This window comes from Theropithecus gelada, chromosome 9, assembly GCF_003255815.1.
Source record: "Theropithecus gelada isolate Dixy chromosome 9, Tgel_1.0, whole genome shotgun sequence".
Lineage (NCBI taxonomy): Eukaryota > Metazoa > Chordata > Mammalia > Primates > Cercopithecidae > Theropithecus > Theropithecus gelada.
The window spans coordinates 48,472,364-48,486,976 of NC_037677.1; the positions used below are offsets into that span (position 1 = coordinate 48,472,364).

The 14,613-nt window shown below is 49.3% G+C and overlaps 1 protein-coding gene across 1 annotated transcript in view; it reads left to right on the forward strand.

Moving 5' to 3' along the window:
- Positions 1 to 14,613, forward strand: part of GRID1 (glutamate ionotropic receptor delta type subunit 1) — a 753,633-nt gene that overhangs the window by 500,547 nt on the left and 238,473 nt on the right. Inside the window, exons 7-8 of the mRNA XM_025396749.1 lie at positions 8,155 to 8,316; positions 9,735 to 9,854. Of these exons, the coding sequence (XP_025252534.1) occupies positions 8,155 to 8,316; positions 9,735 to 9,854 (282 nt within the window). The remainder of the gene's footprint in view (positions 1 to 8,154; positions 8,317 to 9,734; positions 9,855 to 14,613) is intronic.

A 14,613-nucleotide genomic window follows, 5' to 3' on the forward strand; every position in this document is an offset into this window, starting at 1 on the left:
ATAGCCCTCTTCACTCTTCACACCATCCCCTCAGATTCAGCAGTGAGCAGAGCTCCCTGCATCCCCCGTGCCCTCTGTTACCATCTGCTTCCTCCTGAGGCTTGGCTGTGGTGCCCTATCCCAGGACAGCTGGACTGGCAGCAGTTTGGCAGAGAGACTTCACCTGGCATGGATTTCTCAAGCTGTGACATCTGTGTGTCAACTTGTCCTCCCCGCTGGACCCTCTGTTAGCTGCTTGTCTAACTTTGCTGGCCAACCACAACCTGTCTGAGGATTTGGTCAGAGGTCAGTTCCTGCTGTTTGCCTCTGTGATGTCTCCCTGAACAGTCCACTTTGCTTGATTAATGACAGAGGGAAGAGAAAACTAGGCTCTTTAAAAGCCTGGAGGAAATGCAGCCTTTCTTAATGAAAACATTTCCCACACTTCCAGCTTTGGTGTTGGGAGGATAACGGTCTGGTTCTGACCCTGGCCTGCGATTCATCTTCCTTCGCCTCCAAGGATGATTTTTACCTTGATAATGCAGATGCACAACAATTCCGTGGGCCCCAGAGCATAACAAATACTAGGCTGGAATACCCCCAGATTTACTACAGAGAAGGTATGTGCTGCTGCCAGGAAGGCAGACAGTCTGGCCATCCAGCAGACACACCCTCCTGTCTTCCAGGGGCCTCTCCCTTCCCCACTCATGGGGGCAAAGGTCTTAGCTGGATCATCCTGGGAGCCTGCAGCACTCCTGAGGACCTCAACACACTTCATGGGGGACTTACATGCTCATTATCTTTGGTCCTGATCCTGCTTCCAGGGATTCAATAACAGACCGGAACACCTGGGCTTCTAATGTGCCTGCCTCCACCCTGCCCAGTGCTTGCCCAGGTGGAAAGTCAGTGCCTTCCTGGTTTCAACAAGACAACAAATTCCCTTCTGCACAAGATATCCACTGTGGTCTGAATGTTTGTATCCCTCCAAAATTTCTATTTCGAAACCTCATCCCCCAGGTGACAGTATTAGGAGGTGGGATCTTTGGGAGGTGATGAGGGTGGAGCCCTCATAAATGGGATTCGTGCCCTTATAAGGGGCTGCAGAGACCAGAGTTCTCCTCTTCCACTCTGCCAGGACAAGATGAGAAGGCATCACCTATGAGCCAAAAAGCACGTCCTCACTAGACACAGAATCTGTAGGCACCTTGATCTTGTACTTGCCAGGCTTCAGAACGGTAAGAAGTTAAGTTTCTGTTGCTTATAAGCCACCCAGTCTGTGGTTTTTTGTTGCAGTGGCCTGAGTGGACGAAGGCAGCCTTCACATCTCCTTGGGAGCCTCAGAGCCAGTGTTACACATGGTGGGATGTTGGGTGGGGCATTTGCATTGTAACTGCTCAAGCAGGATTCAGCCTTCGAAGCCCCTCCCCTCTGGGGAATGTGCAGTGTTTCTGAGCACTGCTCCCCTGCCCCCAGTGCTCCATCCATTTCCTCCCTCCGGATCTTGATTCCTTATTTTCTCATGAAGATCAATTTAACAGTCTTACTGGTGGCCTTTGCTCCTGCTGACACAAGGTATTTTCCTAAATAAAGTATAGTTACTGATGTAATAGAAATTCTGGTAATAAATTTTTAAAAAATCTATTTTTCCATCCCTGGTCCTCAGTCAACTTCTTGTGACTCATCTCTAATTATCCAGCAGCCAAGAGTGTCCATCTGGGTCTCTCAAGAGCTGCAAGCCCCCAACAAGAGCTCACGGCTGAGTTCTCTCCTGCTTCCCAGAGACGCCTCCTACCTTTCCCGTTATCTTTCTGAGGACCCATCTCCTGCTTGGGTAACTGATGTTGGAAATTTACACCTTGCCAGGATCCTGCCATCTCAGGGAAATGCATAGCCTGAGATTCTGGTGGGAGATGGCCAGTTCCACATTTATTCACACAGAGCTCCCATATCTTTCCCCAGCAGCCTCTATCCACCACCACTTGTCTTCTAAGAAGAGGCATCTTCTTTGCAAATGCCTTGACATCTCTTTAACTTCGTGTTTCTAAGAACATGTTTAGAACTCTTATTCAACTTTCAGTAATTCCATAAATACCCATTTATGCATTTGTTATGCATTTCTTCTTATGTTAGACCTTTCACAAATGTTTCCTCCTAATTCTCATAAACCCCTCAAAATTGGGAATTTTAATTTCCACGTTGTAGCATGTTCTGATTAGGGAAACTGGCATGTGCACAGGCCCAGAGGCCTGAGAGAGCAGGGGAAGAGTTCATTGTGCCTGGGGCAAGGGGTGAGAGGCAAGAAGTTGCGAAGTAACTTGGAGGGGACAACAGCGACTGGGACTCTGCCCTTGGTGATGTGATGTGGAAGATGTGTATCTGAGAAAGGCAACTCTATGCAGTGTGGAAAGGGAGGATCTGAGACTGGAGACAGGTTAACCAGTGGTTACCATCTCCCTAGGGAAAAATAAGGGCACCTGAACTTCACCCCTAAAATGGGAGGTGACCATTGAGTGAGGACATCTGGAGGGTTCCCCAGGACTGAAACCTCTGAGCTGGGCAGAGGGTGGAGTGCAGAGCACCTGCCTTCCATGGATGCTGGACTGCAGCTGGCCTTTGTTCCAGCCATACCCTGCCTGCCTTCCCCATCTCCCCTGCACACCTTGCTGATCTCATTGCAGAATCCACTGTGCCAAAGGCTCCCGTGGCTGAGCCAGCCTTGCTGTGTGAATGTCTGGCTTTTGACTGCAGTGGGCCACACTGTCTCCCTCTCAGGAACCAGAGTCAGGGTATTATAGAGCTTTCCCCTCCACCCCCTGCCATGCAACACACACTCTCTGAGCCTTCCTGTGTTGGTACCTTTTATGAAACATCCTAGGGGTAGAGAAATGGCCTTTCCCTTAAAGGGCCGCCCTGCAACACCTCAGATCATGCAGCCCTGAAAGGTGCGGCTCAGACCCTGGGGGCTGTGGCAGCTGTGTCTGTGCTGCTGGGACCTGGAGGAGGCCAGGGACATGTACACAGGTGCTCAGGTGAGCAGATTTCAGGTGGGACTGGGAATTAATATTCAATGCTGATTCTTGCTTGATCTCTGACCCTCAAGCCTATAGGAGTCAGACATGTTCCCTTCGTGCCTTTGGAAGGCTTTAGGGACCAAGGGACTTTGTGGGAGAGGATGAGTGGTGTTGGAGGATACAAATTCATTTTCTCAGTAGTTCTCATGTTCTGCATCTAGACTCGTGCTGACCCCAGCTTCTGGGGACGTCCCTGGAGGAGCTCTCAGCTCATACATATTGAAATCAGGAAGCTGCTTAGATATTTTATTTGCCTCTTCTATTCCTTTCTGTCTCTGCTCCCTCTGAAAATGAAGATGCATGCAAAGATCTTAGAATAGTACTTGGCACACAGAGGTACTACCATCTGCATTCCACAGGTGGATAAATCAGGGCTGCCACATTGCACCTCTCCAGGGGCCCAGATCACACTGTATTTTATTATTATAAAGGTAAGTCTCAGAGTGTTCAACAGCTTGTTCAACATCACTCAGCCAATGGATGCTAATGGAGATCTACTTCACTTGTTCAATCAACATTTATTGAGTGCTTGCTGTATCCAGGCACTACTGTAGAGACCTGGGGTCCAGCTGTGAGCAAAGCTGGTCCAGGTTGGGATGAATCCAAAGCTGTTGTGGATCCTATTAGACCACTTGCCTAAGCTGCAACCCTGGTGTGAGAGTCATACTATATGGTAATTAGTGAAAGAGGAACTTACTGTAAATCTCTGGGGTGGCTAAATGAAACCATCCAGTCCCTCTTCCAGCTCTCTCCTCACTTATAATAGAGCCCACGGGCTCCCAGGAAGGCCTCAAGCCCTTTTCCTGGCTTCTGTCTGGCCTTGACTTCACTCCCTCTAGCATCTCTGACCTGGTTCTAGGTATTTTGCTTTGCTGCCAGGTCTCTCCTCTGCCATGCCCGTGGCCTTGGCACTTTGACCTGTCTTTTGCTTCTCAAATTTACTCTTACCTGGAATGCTTTTTTGGTTCCTGGAACTTTATGCTGCAGTGTTCCTAGGTCACCCAGAGCCCTGGGCTCCTGCTTGCATGGGGATGAGGGTTTAAATAGTGACAGCATCTGCTTGCTTGCCTTACCTTTGCTGATGGACTCTGTGCTGTGCCTAACCTAAAATATGAGGGAGTGAGGCAAGGACTTCTTCAAGCCAGGCCTCATTCTCTGCACCTGTGGTCTGTGGCTCCAGCCTGGGCTGTTGGCCCCTGGTGGTCAATGACGAGTGAGCATCCATGCATCTGGAAGCCTCTCTCCTTCCAGACTTCCTTCTCAGGGGCTTGACATGACCGACCATGATACTGGTATCCAGCTATCTTCCCTAAGGAAAGGCTTCTCTTATGTTTATCAGGCTCTGGAGAGAGCCCCAAGTTTAAACTGCCTTTCTACCATCTACTTGTGATTTTTTTAATCCAAAAATCCCTTCTCAGAATCGGTTGTGAGGTTAGGGCCTTTCCTACCCTCTGCATTGCCACCAGTGAACTGTCAGCTAAAGTCAGTTTGCACAAAGTAGGTCGCCTCCGTGAGGATGCTGAGGTTGGAGTGCAGATGGGGGAGCCACAGATTATTACTGCAGTGTTAGATTATGCCCATGGCAGGGAGAGACAACATCTTACCAGAGAACAGTTAGGAGTAAGTGGAGTAAATGGAAACAGCTTCTTGGGAAGATCAAGAAGGTGTTTTGAGGAGGTTTTAGACAAGAACAAATTGCTGTTTGAAAAAAGGAGGCTCTCTCCAAAGTCAAGTTGGAGGGATAAAATCTCTTTTATCTGCGATTCATTTTCTATAATTTCTCTTTTTTGTAAAGCATGGTTAGTATATGCCTTCTGAGAAGATCCATCCATCCATCCATCCGTCCGTCCGTCTGTCCGTCCGTCCATCCGTCCATCCGTCCATCACTCCATCCATTCGTCCGTCCATCCATCCATCCATCCATCCATCCATCCATCCATCCATCCATCCATCCATCACTTCATCCATCCATCTATCCATCTACTCATACATCTACACACCCATCTACCCTTCCGTTTGTGCATACATGTGTCTACCATGTGTTCAGCCATTAAACATACATTAAGTACCAGCTATGTGCTTTGATTGGTGCTGAGTTCTAGAGAGAGTACTTAAAGACCTCGAAGTTTGCTGAGGTAAACACATTTATGAGCTGACAACATATGTAATGGAAGAGGGTACATCCAGGGTGATACGTGGGCAGCGGGAAGGCCTGCCTATCTGTACCTGGAAAAGTGCATTGCTCAAGCCTGTTCCTGTGAACTGGTATGTATTTGCCCTTCCAAGTAGACATACTTGTGGAAGGACTGAGGGCTTCCTTTGGCCTTTCTGAGTCATGTCCTGCTTTTTCCTCTTTTTTCAAGACCTCTCTGCATTCATACATTTGTTGAGTACCTTGATTCATTGTGAATAGACGTGCTGAAGTGAAAAGGAGATTCCACTGGGTTCTGGTCAGAGCCACAGATGAGCTGGTGCTGTAGACTCTGCCCTGATGTGTAAGTGTGTGGATGGATAGGGGTAGGGGTCAAAGAGACCTGGCTGGTTAAATAGCAGCAGCTATGAGTGGGTGACTGGTAGACCCATGAATGTCTTGAGAAGAGAAATCTTCACATCATTAAGGATTCTCAGTTTCAAGTTATTCTTTTGGGTAAAGAAACAAAAACCAAAAACAACAAAGCAATTCTAAGTGGCTTATATTCCTTATAACAACATCTCCATCATGGGTTTGTTTTCCAGAGGGGAGGAAGACTTAAAACACATGCAGTGGTGGGGGCTCCTGAGGGCTGGTAAGTTGCCAGCAACAAAGAGTGAATTAGTCCTGCTCATTGAGGAAATGCTCCTCTAGGCCTCAAGTGGCTGAGGGCACAGTTCTGTCATGGTGTTCTGTGTGTGGTGGGGGGTGAGCTCCCGGTGGGTGGTGGTACTTAGTTTTCCTCCTGCTGTCAAGTAAGCTCCTGTGAGCTGCAGGCCCCTGAAGAGGGTCAGCCCAGGCACTGACCTTCTGCTCCCCCTCAGTTCAATGCTCTGGTTTTAGTACACTCTTGAAACCTCTGCAACATCTGGCCATCATCCACGTACCTATCACACCTACAGCATGCAGAGACCCTGGGCATGCAGCCCACAGTGGTCAGAGCTGGGTGACGGGACAGTGACAAGACAGAGCTCTTCAGCAATGGTCTGTGCACAAGGACACCTACAGGGGTGGCAGTCAGCTCTGCCTGGATGTGACATGCTGGGAATGGCCCTTGAGGACTGGACAGGCATAACGGGGCAGATGTTTGTGATGCCTTGCACCTCCTATTGGCTCATCTCAGACTTCAGCTTCAGTTGCTGGAGAGTTCCTGCCACCTAAGTTCTGATCTAAGGTTCTGCTTTTGGAGCACCTGGACTAAGAAACATGAGGAAGTAAATTGCGGGCAGAGAACAAGGCACAGAGGTGTTGTAGTACAGGGACATATTGAGGAGGGTGGGAGTGAGGCTGCGGGAGGAGGGGTTCTTTTTGCAGCCCAAGGAGCCTATTTGATCTTTGCAGGAGTCCTGTGAGGCTGACATGATCTCCTATTTTTATCTGGTGATTTTGTTTTTCTAAAATATTTTTAGCAGACGACTTGCTGCTTAGGCGTTCAGAGAATGGTCCCCTTGACCCACTTTGGCTGAGGGTTGTTTGTGCAACAGTTATCAGTGGGGGGCCACAAATCTGACTGAGGGTGGACGTTACCTCGCCCTCACCCCCTTCCCTTCTCCTACTCCTCTCCTTTGTGCTCCAGTGTGCCCATGGAGGGCTGGGGTGGTGTGAAGGTAACATCTGAGAACAATGCTGTGCTTCTCTCCCATTGGGCTCCCGCTGGGCCCCTGGGAGGGTGGGTTCTATCTTCCAGCTCCTCCACATCCAGATCGGGGTCTGTAGCCACACTCAGGAGGCTGAGCCTGGCCTGCCCACCCTAGACCCCACACATGGGTTGGGCTCCGATGCTGTAGTGTCGTTCTTCACACTGCTACCCTAGATTCTCACTCATGGCCTTGCTCTCCAGAGCTCTGAGACAGGCATGTGTCTCCTCTACCACTGAACTCACATCAGACAACTAAGCAGAAGGGTGGTCCTCAGATGGGCACAGTTGCAAATCCCAAATGTGTTCCCTGGGTGGCAGTGGCTCCACTGCACAGCAGGCACCAGAATCCTCATCTCTTGTTACCACCGTCCTCGCTGTTACCTCGTCACTCAGGCCACCATTTACCCTAGGCCCATCCAGTGACCAGAGAGGTCTTTCTGAGGCCCAGGTCTGATCTCCAGCTTCCTGTATACAGACCCAACAATGGCGTCCTTCCCCCTATAGTCACCTGTGTTGCTATTCCTCCTTAGCAAGTCCCTAAGTCTTTGCAGGGTTCAATCCCTGCTTCTCTCTTGATCCTGCTCCCTCTGTATTGTATCCATTGACACAGTCGTCTTGAGCTGCTTTCCATTCCTTTAACCCAAGGATCTGCCAATGGTGGCCCATAGGGCAAATCCAGTATATTGCCTGTTTTGGAAAATAATGTTTTATTGCACATGGCTGCACCCATATGTTTATATATTGTCTATGGCTGCTTTCATGTTATAATGGCAGGGTTGAGCAATTGCAAAAGAGACCACTAAGCCTAAAATCTTTATGAGCTGGTCCTTTACAAGAAACTCTGGTGGACTGCGCTGTACCTGGCCCTGTCTCTTGACACCTTTATGCCCTTGCACATGCTGTGCCCTCCCTTTATCCCACTAATCCTTCAACCCTGAGCTTTCTGCTTATCCTTCCCTCTAACCTCCCTTACCTGAGTGGGTAACTTGCCTGTGTGCACATCTCAATCAGCTACAGATCAGGGTTCTCCTTGCTGATGTACAGATGCACCTCCCACTCTACTTCCTGAGGCAGGGCAAGGCCTTATTCCATTCAGGACTCCAGAAGCTGGCTGGGTTTTTGAACGTACACCTAAAAGCCAAGGATCTTGGCATAGATACTCAGCACCACAGCTTAGTGTTGGCATCCTGCATTCCTCCTTCTTCCTGTGGGTTTCTCCAAAGCTCTCTGGAAATGCACCTGTGGAAAGGGTTTCACTGCCTCTGTCTTTGCAGATCTCCAACCTCTATCTGTATGACAGTGTTCTGATGCTGGCCAACGCCTTTCACAGGAAGCTGGAGGACCGGAAGTGGCATAGCATGGCAAGCCTCAACTGCATACGGAAGTCCACTAAGCCTTGGAATGGTGGGAGGTCCATGTTGGACACCATCAAAAAGGTATGTGTGAAGAGGCACCCCCAACCTGGCCAAAGAAAGGCCGCTTCTTACAACTCTACTGTGTTCCCCTCTAGCAGCTGGCCTGAAGCTAGGCTCTGTGTGGCTGCCCCAGTAGGCCTCTCCCCATTCCTCTCTCCTCGTCACTCTTCCTGTCCCAGCATCTGCAGGCCAGGTGAGCTGTGGTCCACGAATACATACTATCATTACTGTCCTCAATTTAATATAAGAATTTCTGAGAGGCTGAGCAACTTGCCCTTGGCCACAATTGTCAAGTAGGTATGAAATGGAGGCAGCTGCCTATCCCATGTCTGCAAGGTACCCCTCTATGCAGACCACCACTCCCCAAGAGAGGAATGCACCTGTATGTGTGCTTGTGATGTATCTCATGTGCTGAGGAGGGATACTGAATTAGAAAGCTGGATTTGAAGTGAATTGAGTAATCTATGGACCATTTGTTAAAGTGAATTGACTTTTAGAGGTTTCAAAAGAGTATTTAGGGAAATCCATAGCATTAGGAGTTTATTCACAATGAACTGCATGTGGTTTCAGTAGCAGTGAACATGCTGTAGTGTAGGTGAGAATCCACTACAGCCCAGGGCAGAGCCAGGGCCCCTTTTGGGCCCAGTGTTTCTGGGACTCTGTAGGCTCACAGGGACTATGAGAGATAAATCTGGATGAGAATCACACCCTGGACTTGGAGAGAGAAAGGGGGTCACCATGACTCCCTCAGCCTCCTGCTGCCTCCTTCTCCTATAGAGCCCACTGAGCCAGTAGAGAGAGGCAGGGGGACGGTAGCCAGTCTATGCTGGATGCTGTGCTTTGTACCTATTTTCTCCTTCAGTCCTGTGGGTTCTATGATGTGGAGCTGATTAACTTCAGGCCAAAGCTGGGAGATGGGCAATGTGCCCAATGTGGCACAGGTGGCAAAGTCAAGATCCAAGCTTGGGACCTGACTGTGCCCTCCAATGCACATGCTTGCTGCCCTGCAACTTAACATCATGTGTCTGATATGTCTCTTGTTGACCTTTGAATTTCCTCTTGGGTCAGGCTAAGGTGAGCCCCTGGAACTGATTGCAAGGGGAGGACTAAGCTTCAAGAGGGCAAGGAGAAAAGCCGCCACTGTTTAATCTCATGGCTAGCATGGTGCCTGGCACATAGCAGGGACTCTAAGCATATAGACGGTATGAATGACAGGTGCAAGCCTTAGAGATTTCTCCTATAAGCAAATGTCCTAGAAAGTATTCATCCTGCTCTGAGGGCTTAGGACCACCAGCCTATTTGTCCTCATTACAGCCTGTCCATGGTCTCAAGACTGATTGTTCCCTTCTTGGTGACCACTTCCTTGCTCCTCTTAGCCTTTGGGATGCCATCCTTTACTTTAACCAGATTTTCCAATGGGTTTTTCTCCTCTTCTGCAGGGCCACATCACTGGCCTCACTGGGGTGATGGAGTTTCGGGAGGACAGTTCGAATCCTTATGTCCAATTTGAAATCCTTGGCACTACCTATAGTGAGACTTTTGGCAAAGACATGCGCAAGGTAAGCCCCAGGCTCCCTATCTTCCAATCTTCCTGCTATGGTGCCCCTGAAGACAGCAATAGCTACAGGATCCCTGGGCTCCCAGCAACTGTTAATTGGCACAGATATCCTCCCTCCCAGTCTCTCTCTATTGATGCTACCATTGGCTGGTGTTTATATAGCATGCTAGGGAGTAGGTGCAGAGAGGTTTCCAAACAGAAATTGTCACTAATGGAGTCTCTTTGAGTAGAGCAGGGATACCTGGTAACAACTGGGTCCTACTGCTTGGATCAGGGGGGCTGCTTGGAGGCTATAAAGGACAATATGTTTTCTCAGAGCAGTGAAATCAGCCCAACCACAGGGACAAGTGTGAATTGTGGTTGAGGCGGGAGACAGACGTTACAGCCTGAGTGTCCTCCAGATCCAAGAGTGAGACAAGGCCACAAACAGAAAACGGAGCTGCAAGGAGGGTGGAAATTGGAAAATGCCAGAGCCCAGCAGAAAGAGAAATGAGAGACAGATGAGTTGAACAATCTGAATGAGGTTTGACTTTTTTTATTTGGTGCTGGTGCTGGTGCAGGTGGCAGCCTGGGTCTTCCGAGTGATACTTTCCCTCTTCTTCCACCTCTTATGGGGGATAGAGAACAGTTTTTCAGGATTGTAGATAGTAGAGAGGTGGCCTTTTATCCAGGGTGGGGATCCCCACAGTTAAGGAGACCCATGACACCAAGAGTCTAACAGGGCTAGGACAAAGAGGCCCATATGGCAAGTAAGGGCTTGGAACAATTATCCAAGTGAAGGACCTCGGATGTGGTCACTGTGAGCCAATGTGGAGCTGATGGTGGGTATCCTGGTGTGGTCAGTGGCTGGCTGCCCTGGGCCTGGCCAACTCCACTGGCTTGGATGCACTTCCAGAAATAACCTGTACAGGAGAGACCAGAGATGGGACTACTCATGGTGTAGAAGACCAAGGCCACAGGGGCTTGATCTTCTCTGGAAATAATGAAAGCATTGACTGATTGGCATGTACTCAGGCACAGCCTCATGTAATCACAGACACGCTCACACACTCACACATGTACACACTTCATACACTTCGAAGGAAGATGTGTCCACTAATGATGGTACCTGGAGCATGAAGGACAGTCCTTGCAAGCAATGAGCTCTCAGCAGGGGCTGGATAAGCCCTCAGTAAAGAGCCCTCTAGCCTGACGTCAGCATTGGCTAGGAGCAGTGCTAGAGGGGGGAGGCAAGGGATAAGTGATGTTGGGGTACTGAGAATCTGGGTGGGGGACTTCTAAGGTTTTGCTCCTGAGGGCCAGGATAGAAAGACGCATGTGTGGACTGGTGGAGAGTGTGAGAGCTGGGGAACAGGGAGGGAGCAGTGTAGAGCTCATCAGTGACAGATGGGGCAGAAGACTAGCTCACCAGGGAGAGGCTGGGATGGCCTGGGTGCATGTGTGATGGGGAGGTGGGGAATTTTTAGCCCACTCTGTGATGGAAGAGAGAGTCATGGATTGGTCATATAAATAATTGAAGATTCAATAATTTGTTGTGACACAATGTCTGACATACATGGCTTGATGACATTTTGGAGCTCAGAGGTTTGTTGGTGGCATCCTAGATGGAGCTGGCTAGCAACTATTCTGTGACTTCCCATGGAGGGCCAGGGGGTGACCTGTGATGTCCAGGAAGCCAGGGCTGGCCTATGATGTCTGTTAGGATGCCCAAAGCTGTGAGACTTGGTGAGGGGATGGGGATGGGTGGTCAGCACTGGTCTGGGTCATGACCACAAGAGATACGGGCTTGCACTGGGACTCCCACCAGGTAAGGAGGGTTCTTTCAGTCACTTTGGTATGAAAAAGCTTGCCAAGTGTAGCTGGCTACTGAAATAACTGTTCATATTGACCATGGTCCTGGCGCAGTTGCCTTCATCCCCAAGTCTTATTCTGAAGTTAGGTCCTGCCTGCTGGCTCCTTCCGTCTCCCACCCACTTCTTTTGGTGGGAATGCTGGTTGTGGAGGTCCCTGCCTTGTCTCAAGCAGCTGACCCTCCAGTCCTGTGCCTGGCGCCCTGCTGGCCACCTCAGGTGCCTGAGAGACAGGGAGGCACTGTGTCCTCCACTTCCTGTTTCAGGTGTCTGGGCCTTTTATGTTGCCAAGGCAACGTGCCTCAAAAACCCCGAAGCCAGTGGGAGCTGGAATCTCTCAGTATAAGGAGCTTTGAGCAGGAGGCCTGAATGTAATTGAGTTGGAAGGGAAGCTGATTTTCAAGTGGGCTTTATGTTAAAATGTATCTTTTTGTCATTTTAAAATCTGCCCTTAATGACTGCATATCCTAGTTGTTATCTGTCTGCCTGGCAGCTTATCACTGCTAAGGGGAAGTTATCTGGAAAGCAGGGAATGGGATTTACTATAGCAAATGTTTGTGATTCTGGCCTAGGGTGCATTAAAGCAAGTCCGGGGGGTTTCACATGAACCAAGGAGAAGGGATTAGGACTGTATCATGGGGGTAGGGCAGCATTTGAAGGCAGAGCTGAGTGGTGGTTTCGGATGGGAGATGGGGCTGTGAAGGGTGGGGCTGGAAAATCATGGTAACTTAAAAATAAAGGACATTCACATAAGGAAGAAAAAAATTGAGGATGGGTGACAAATTTGAGGGTAGGGTCCTGAGCCACACCAAAACAGTGCCAAGATCAGTCATCTAAGGAGTGCCCAAGGTCAGAGTCCAAGGGGTCGCAACTCTCTTGGCCATGCAAGGTGCACAGCTGCTGGAGGAGCCGACTGGGCAGACTCCTAGATCCTGTTATGCTGGGCAGGGGCAGCATTCCCTGCAAAGATTATATATGTCATATATGAACAAATCAGACACAGACTAAGCAGTTTCTTTAAGACTTAAACCAAGAGGCATCTTTTAAATTAAAGACCAAGATATTTTCTTAAACTAAATACCCTGGAGGGAAATCTCAGGGACAGTGAGTCACCCAGACATTTTAGATTAAGTGGTATCAAGAGACTGTAGATTACTCAGCCCCTTCATTGGAGGGAAGGAGTAGGTGATCGCCTTTCACTACAGGGTGCTGGACAAATACTAATTCAATTCAATTATCTCATCCAGGAAGTGTGTTCTTAGTGAATGAGCTTTGTATGGAAAAACCAAAGGTCTATGTCATCAGCTTGCTGTGTAACTACTAGCAAAATATTAATTGTCTGTTTTGTACTTGGAGCTGTCTGGCATGGGTCTGCCACCAGGAGAAAGGTTTGCTGGAAACTCTTCCAGCTCTCACAGGCATTGGTCTAACATTTGTCTTGGTGGGGTGGGGGGTGGTATATGCTTCTTCTATCCTATTGGAGGCATATTTTTTTTCAGGGCTCAGAACTGTAACAGGACCTTCACAAATTTCTATTTGGCTTTCTTTCTCTTTGTTCAGACAGGAATCTCCAAAGGAGGATGCCATGAACATGTCCATGTAAATGTCCTTAGCTCGTGATTGAGCTCTGACAGATGTGTCAGAGCCACCTGTAGTTAAGTTTCCAAAGGTGGGGTGTGTGGGAAGCTGCTAGGTGTAGGGAGCAGGCAGGAGCTATTAAGCATCCACGGTATCCAAAGGTACATTGTACGTATGTTGTCTCATTGACCTGGGCCTTTGCTTTGCTCCTGGTTCTGCCTCTCCTGAGTTTTTGCACAACTTCCCTTTTCTGAACCTTTGTTTCTTCAGAGGAAAGTTACAGGTAATGTGAGCCTACTTGTTGGATGGAGGGGTCAGTCAGTGTAATGACACTGTGCAGCACTTGGCAGTGAGAGCGTGCTCATATGGCACAGGGCATCAGCTTTGGGCAAATGGGACTGTGCATTTTCTCTGAGCGTATCTATCTCAGACTCCACAAGAGCAGAGAGGCACAGGAAGGCCTAAAACACAGCTTCCAGCCTGACAGTACCCTAGATTATAGCCCCAAAGCCAAGGCCAGAGATGGGAGGCTCCCTCTTGCAGCCCTGAGCTGGTACAGCTGGGATCACTCAGCTCTGTGTGCCAGGGCAGTGCCAAACTCCCCTTCTATGCCTGGCAGCAGATGTCCATTCCTTATTTTTTTTTTTTTTGAGACGGAGTCTCGCTCTGTCGCCCAGGCTGGAGTGCAGTGGCCAGATCTCAGCTCACTGCAAGCTCCGCCTCCCGGGTTTACGCCATTCTCCCGCCTCAGCCTCCCGAGTAGCTGGGACTACAGGCGCCCGCCACCTCGCCCGGCTAGTTTTTTGTATTTTTTTAGTAGAGACGGGGTTTCATGGTGTTAGCCAGGATGGTCTTGATCTCCTGACCTCGTGATCTGCCCGTCTCGGCCTCCCAAAGTGCTGGGATTACAGGCTTGAGCCACCGCGCCCGGCCCCATTCCTTATAAAGACCAAGGGCTGTGAGGGATCTGTGGAACTTCACCTCTGATAAGATTTTATTTTCAGGGCTGTTTTGTTGTTGGTGTAATCAATGCAAGAAGAAAAACGTGGGTGTCTTTTTTTTTCCCCCCACAAGCATGACTTGCTTAGATAGGAGCACTAGTTATAGCCCAGAGGAAACATTTCTCCATGACCTGATTGCTGAAGCTGTCCGCCTTTCTCCATCCTAATGACATTGTTGTAGGGAACTCATTCTCTTCCACTAACTCCTGGTCCCTTGTGCTTGAAAACCCTGGGAGAATTGCCAACTGCTCGCAGGCCCTCTGAACCTCATTTTCTGTGGGTGGCATCCACCCGATTCAGTGGCTCAGTGGAGGGCAGCGGGTGTCCTTGG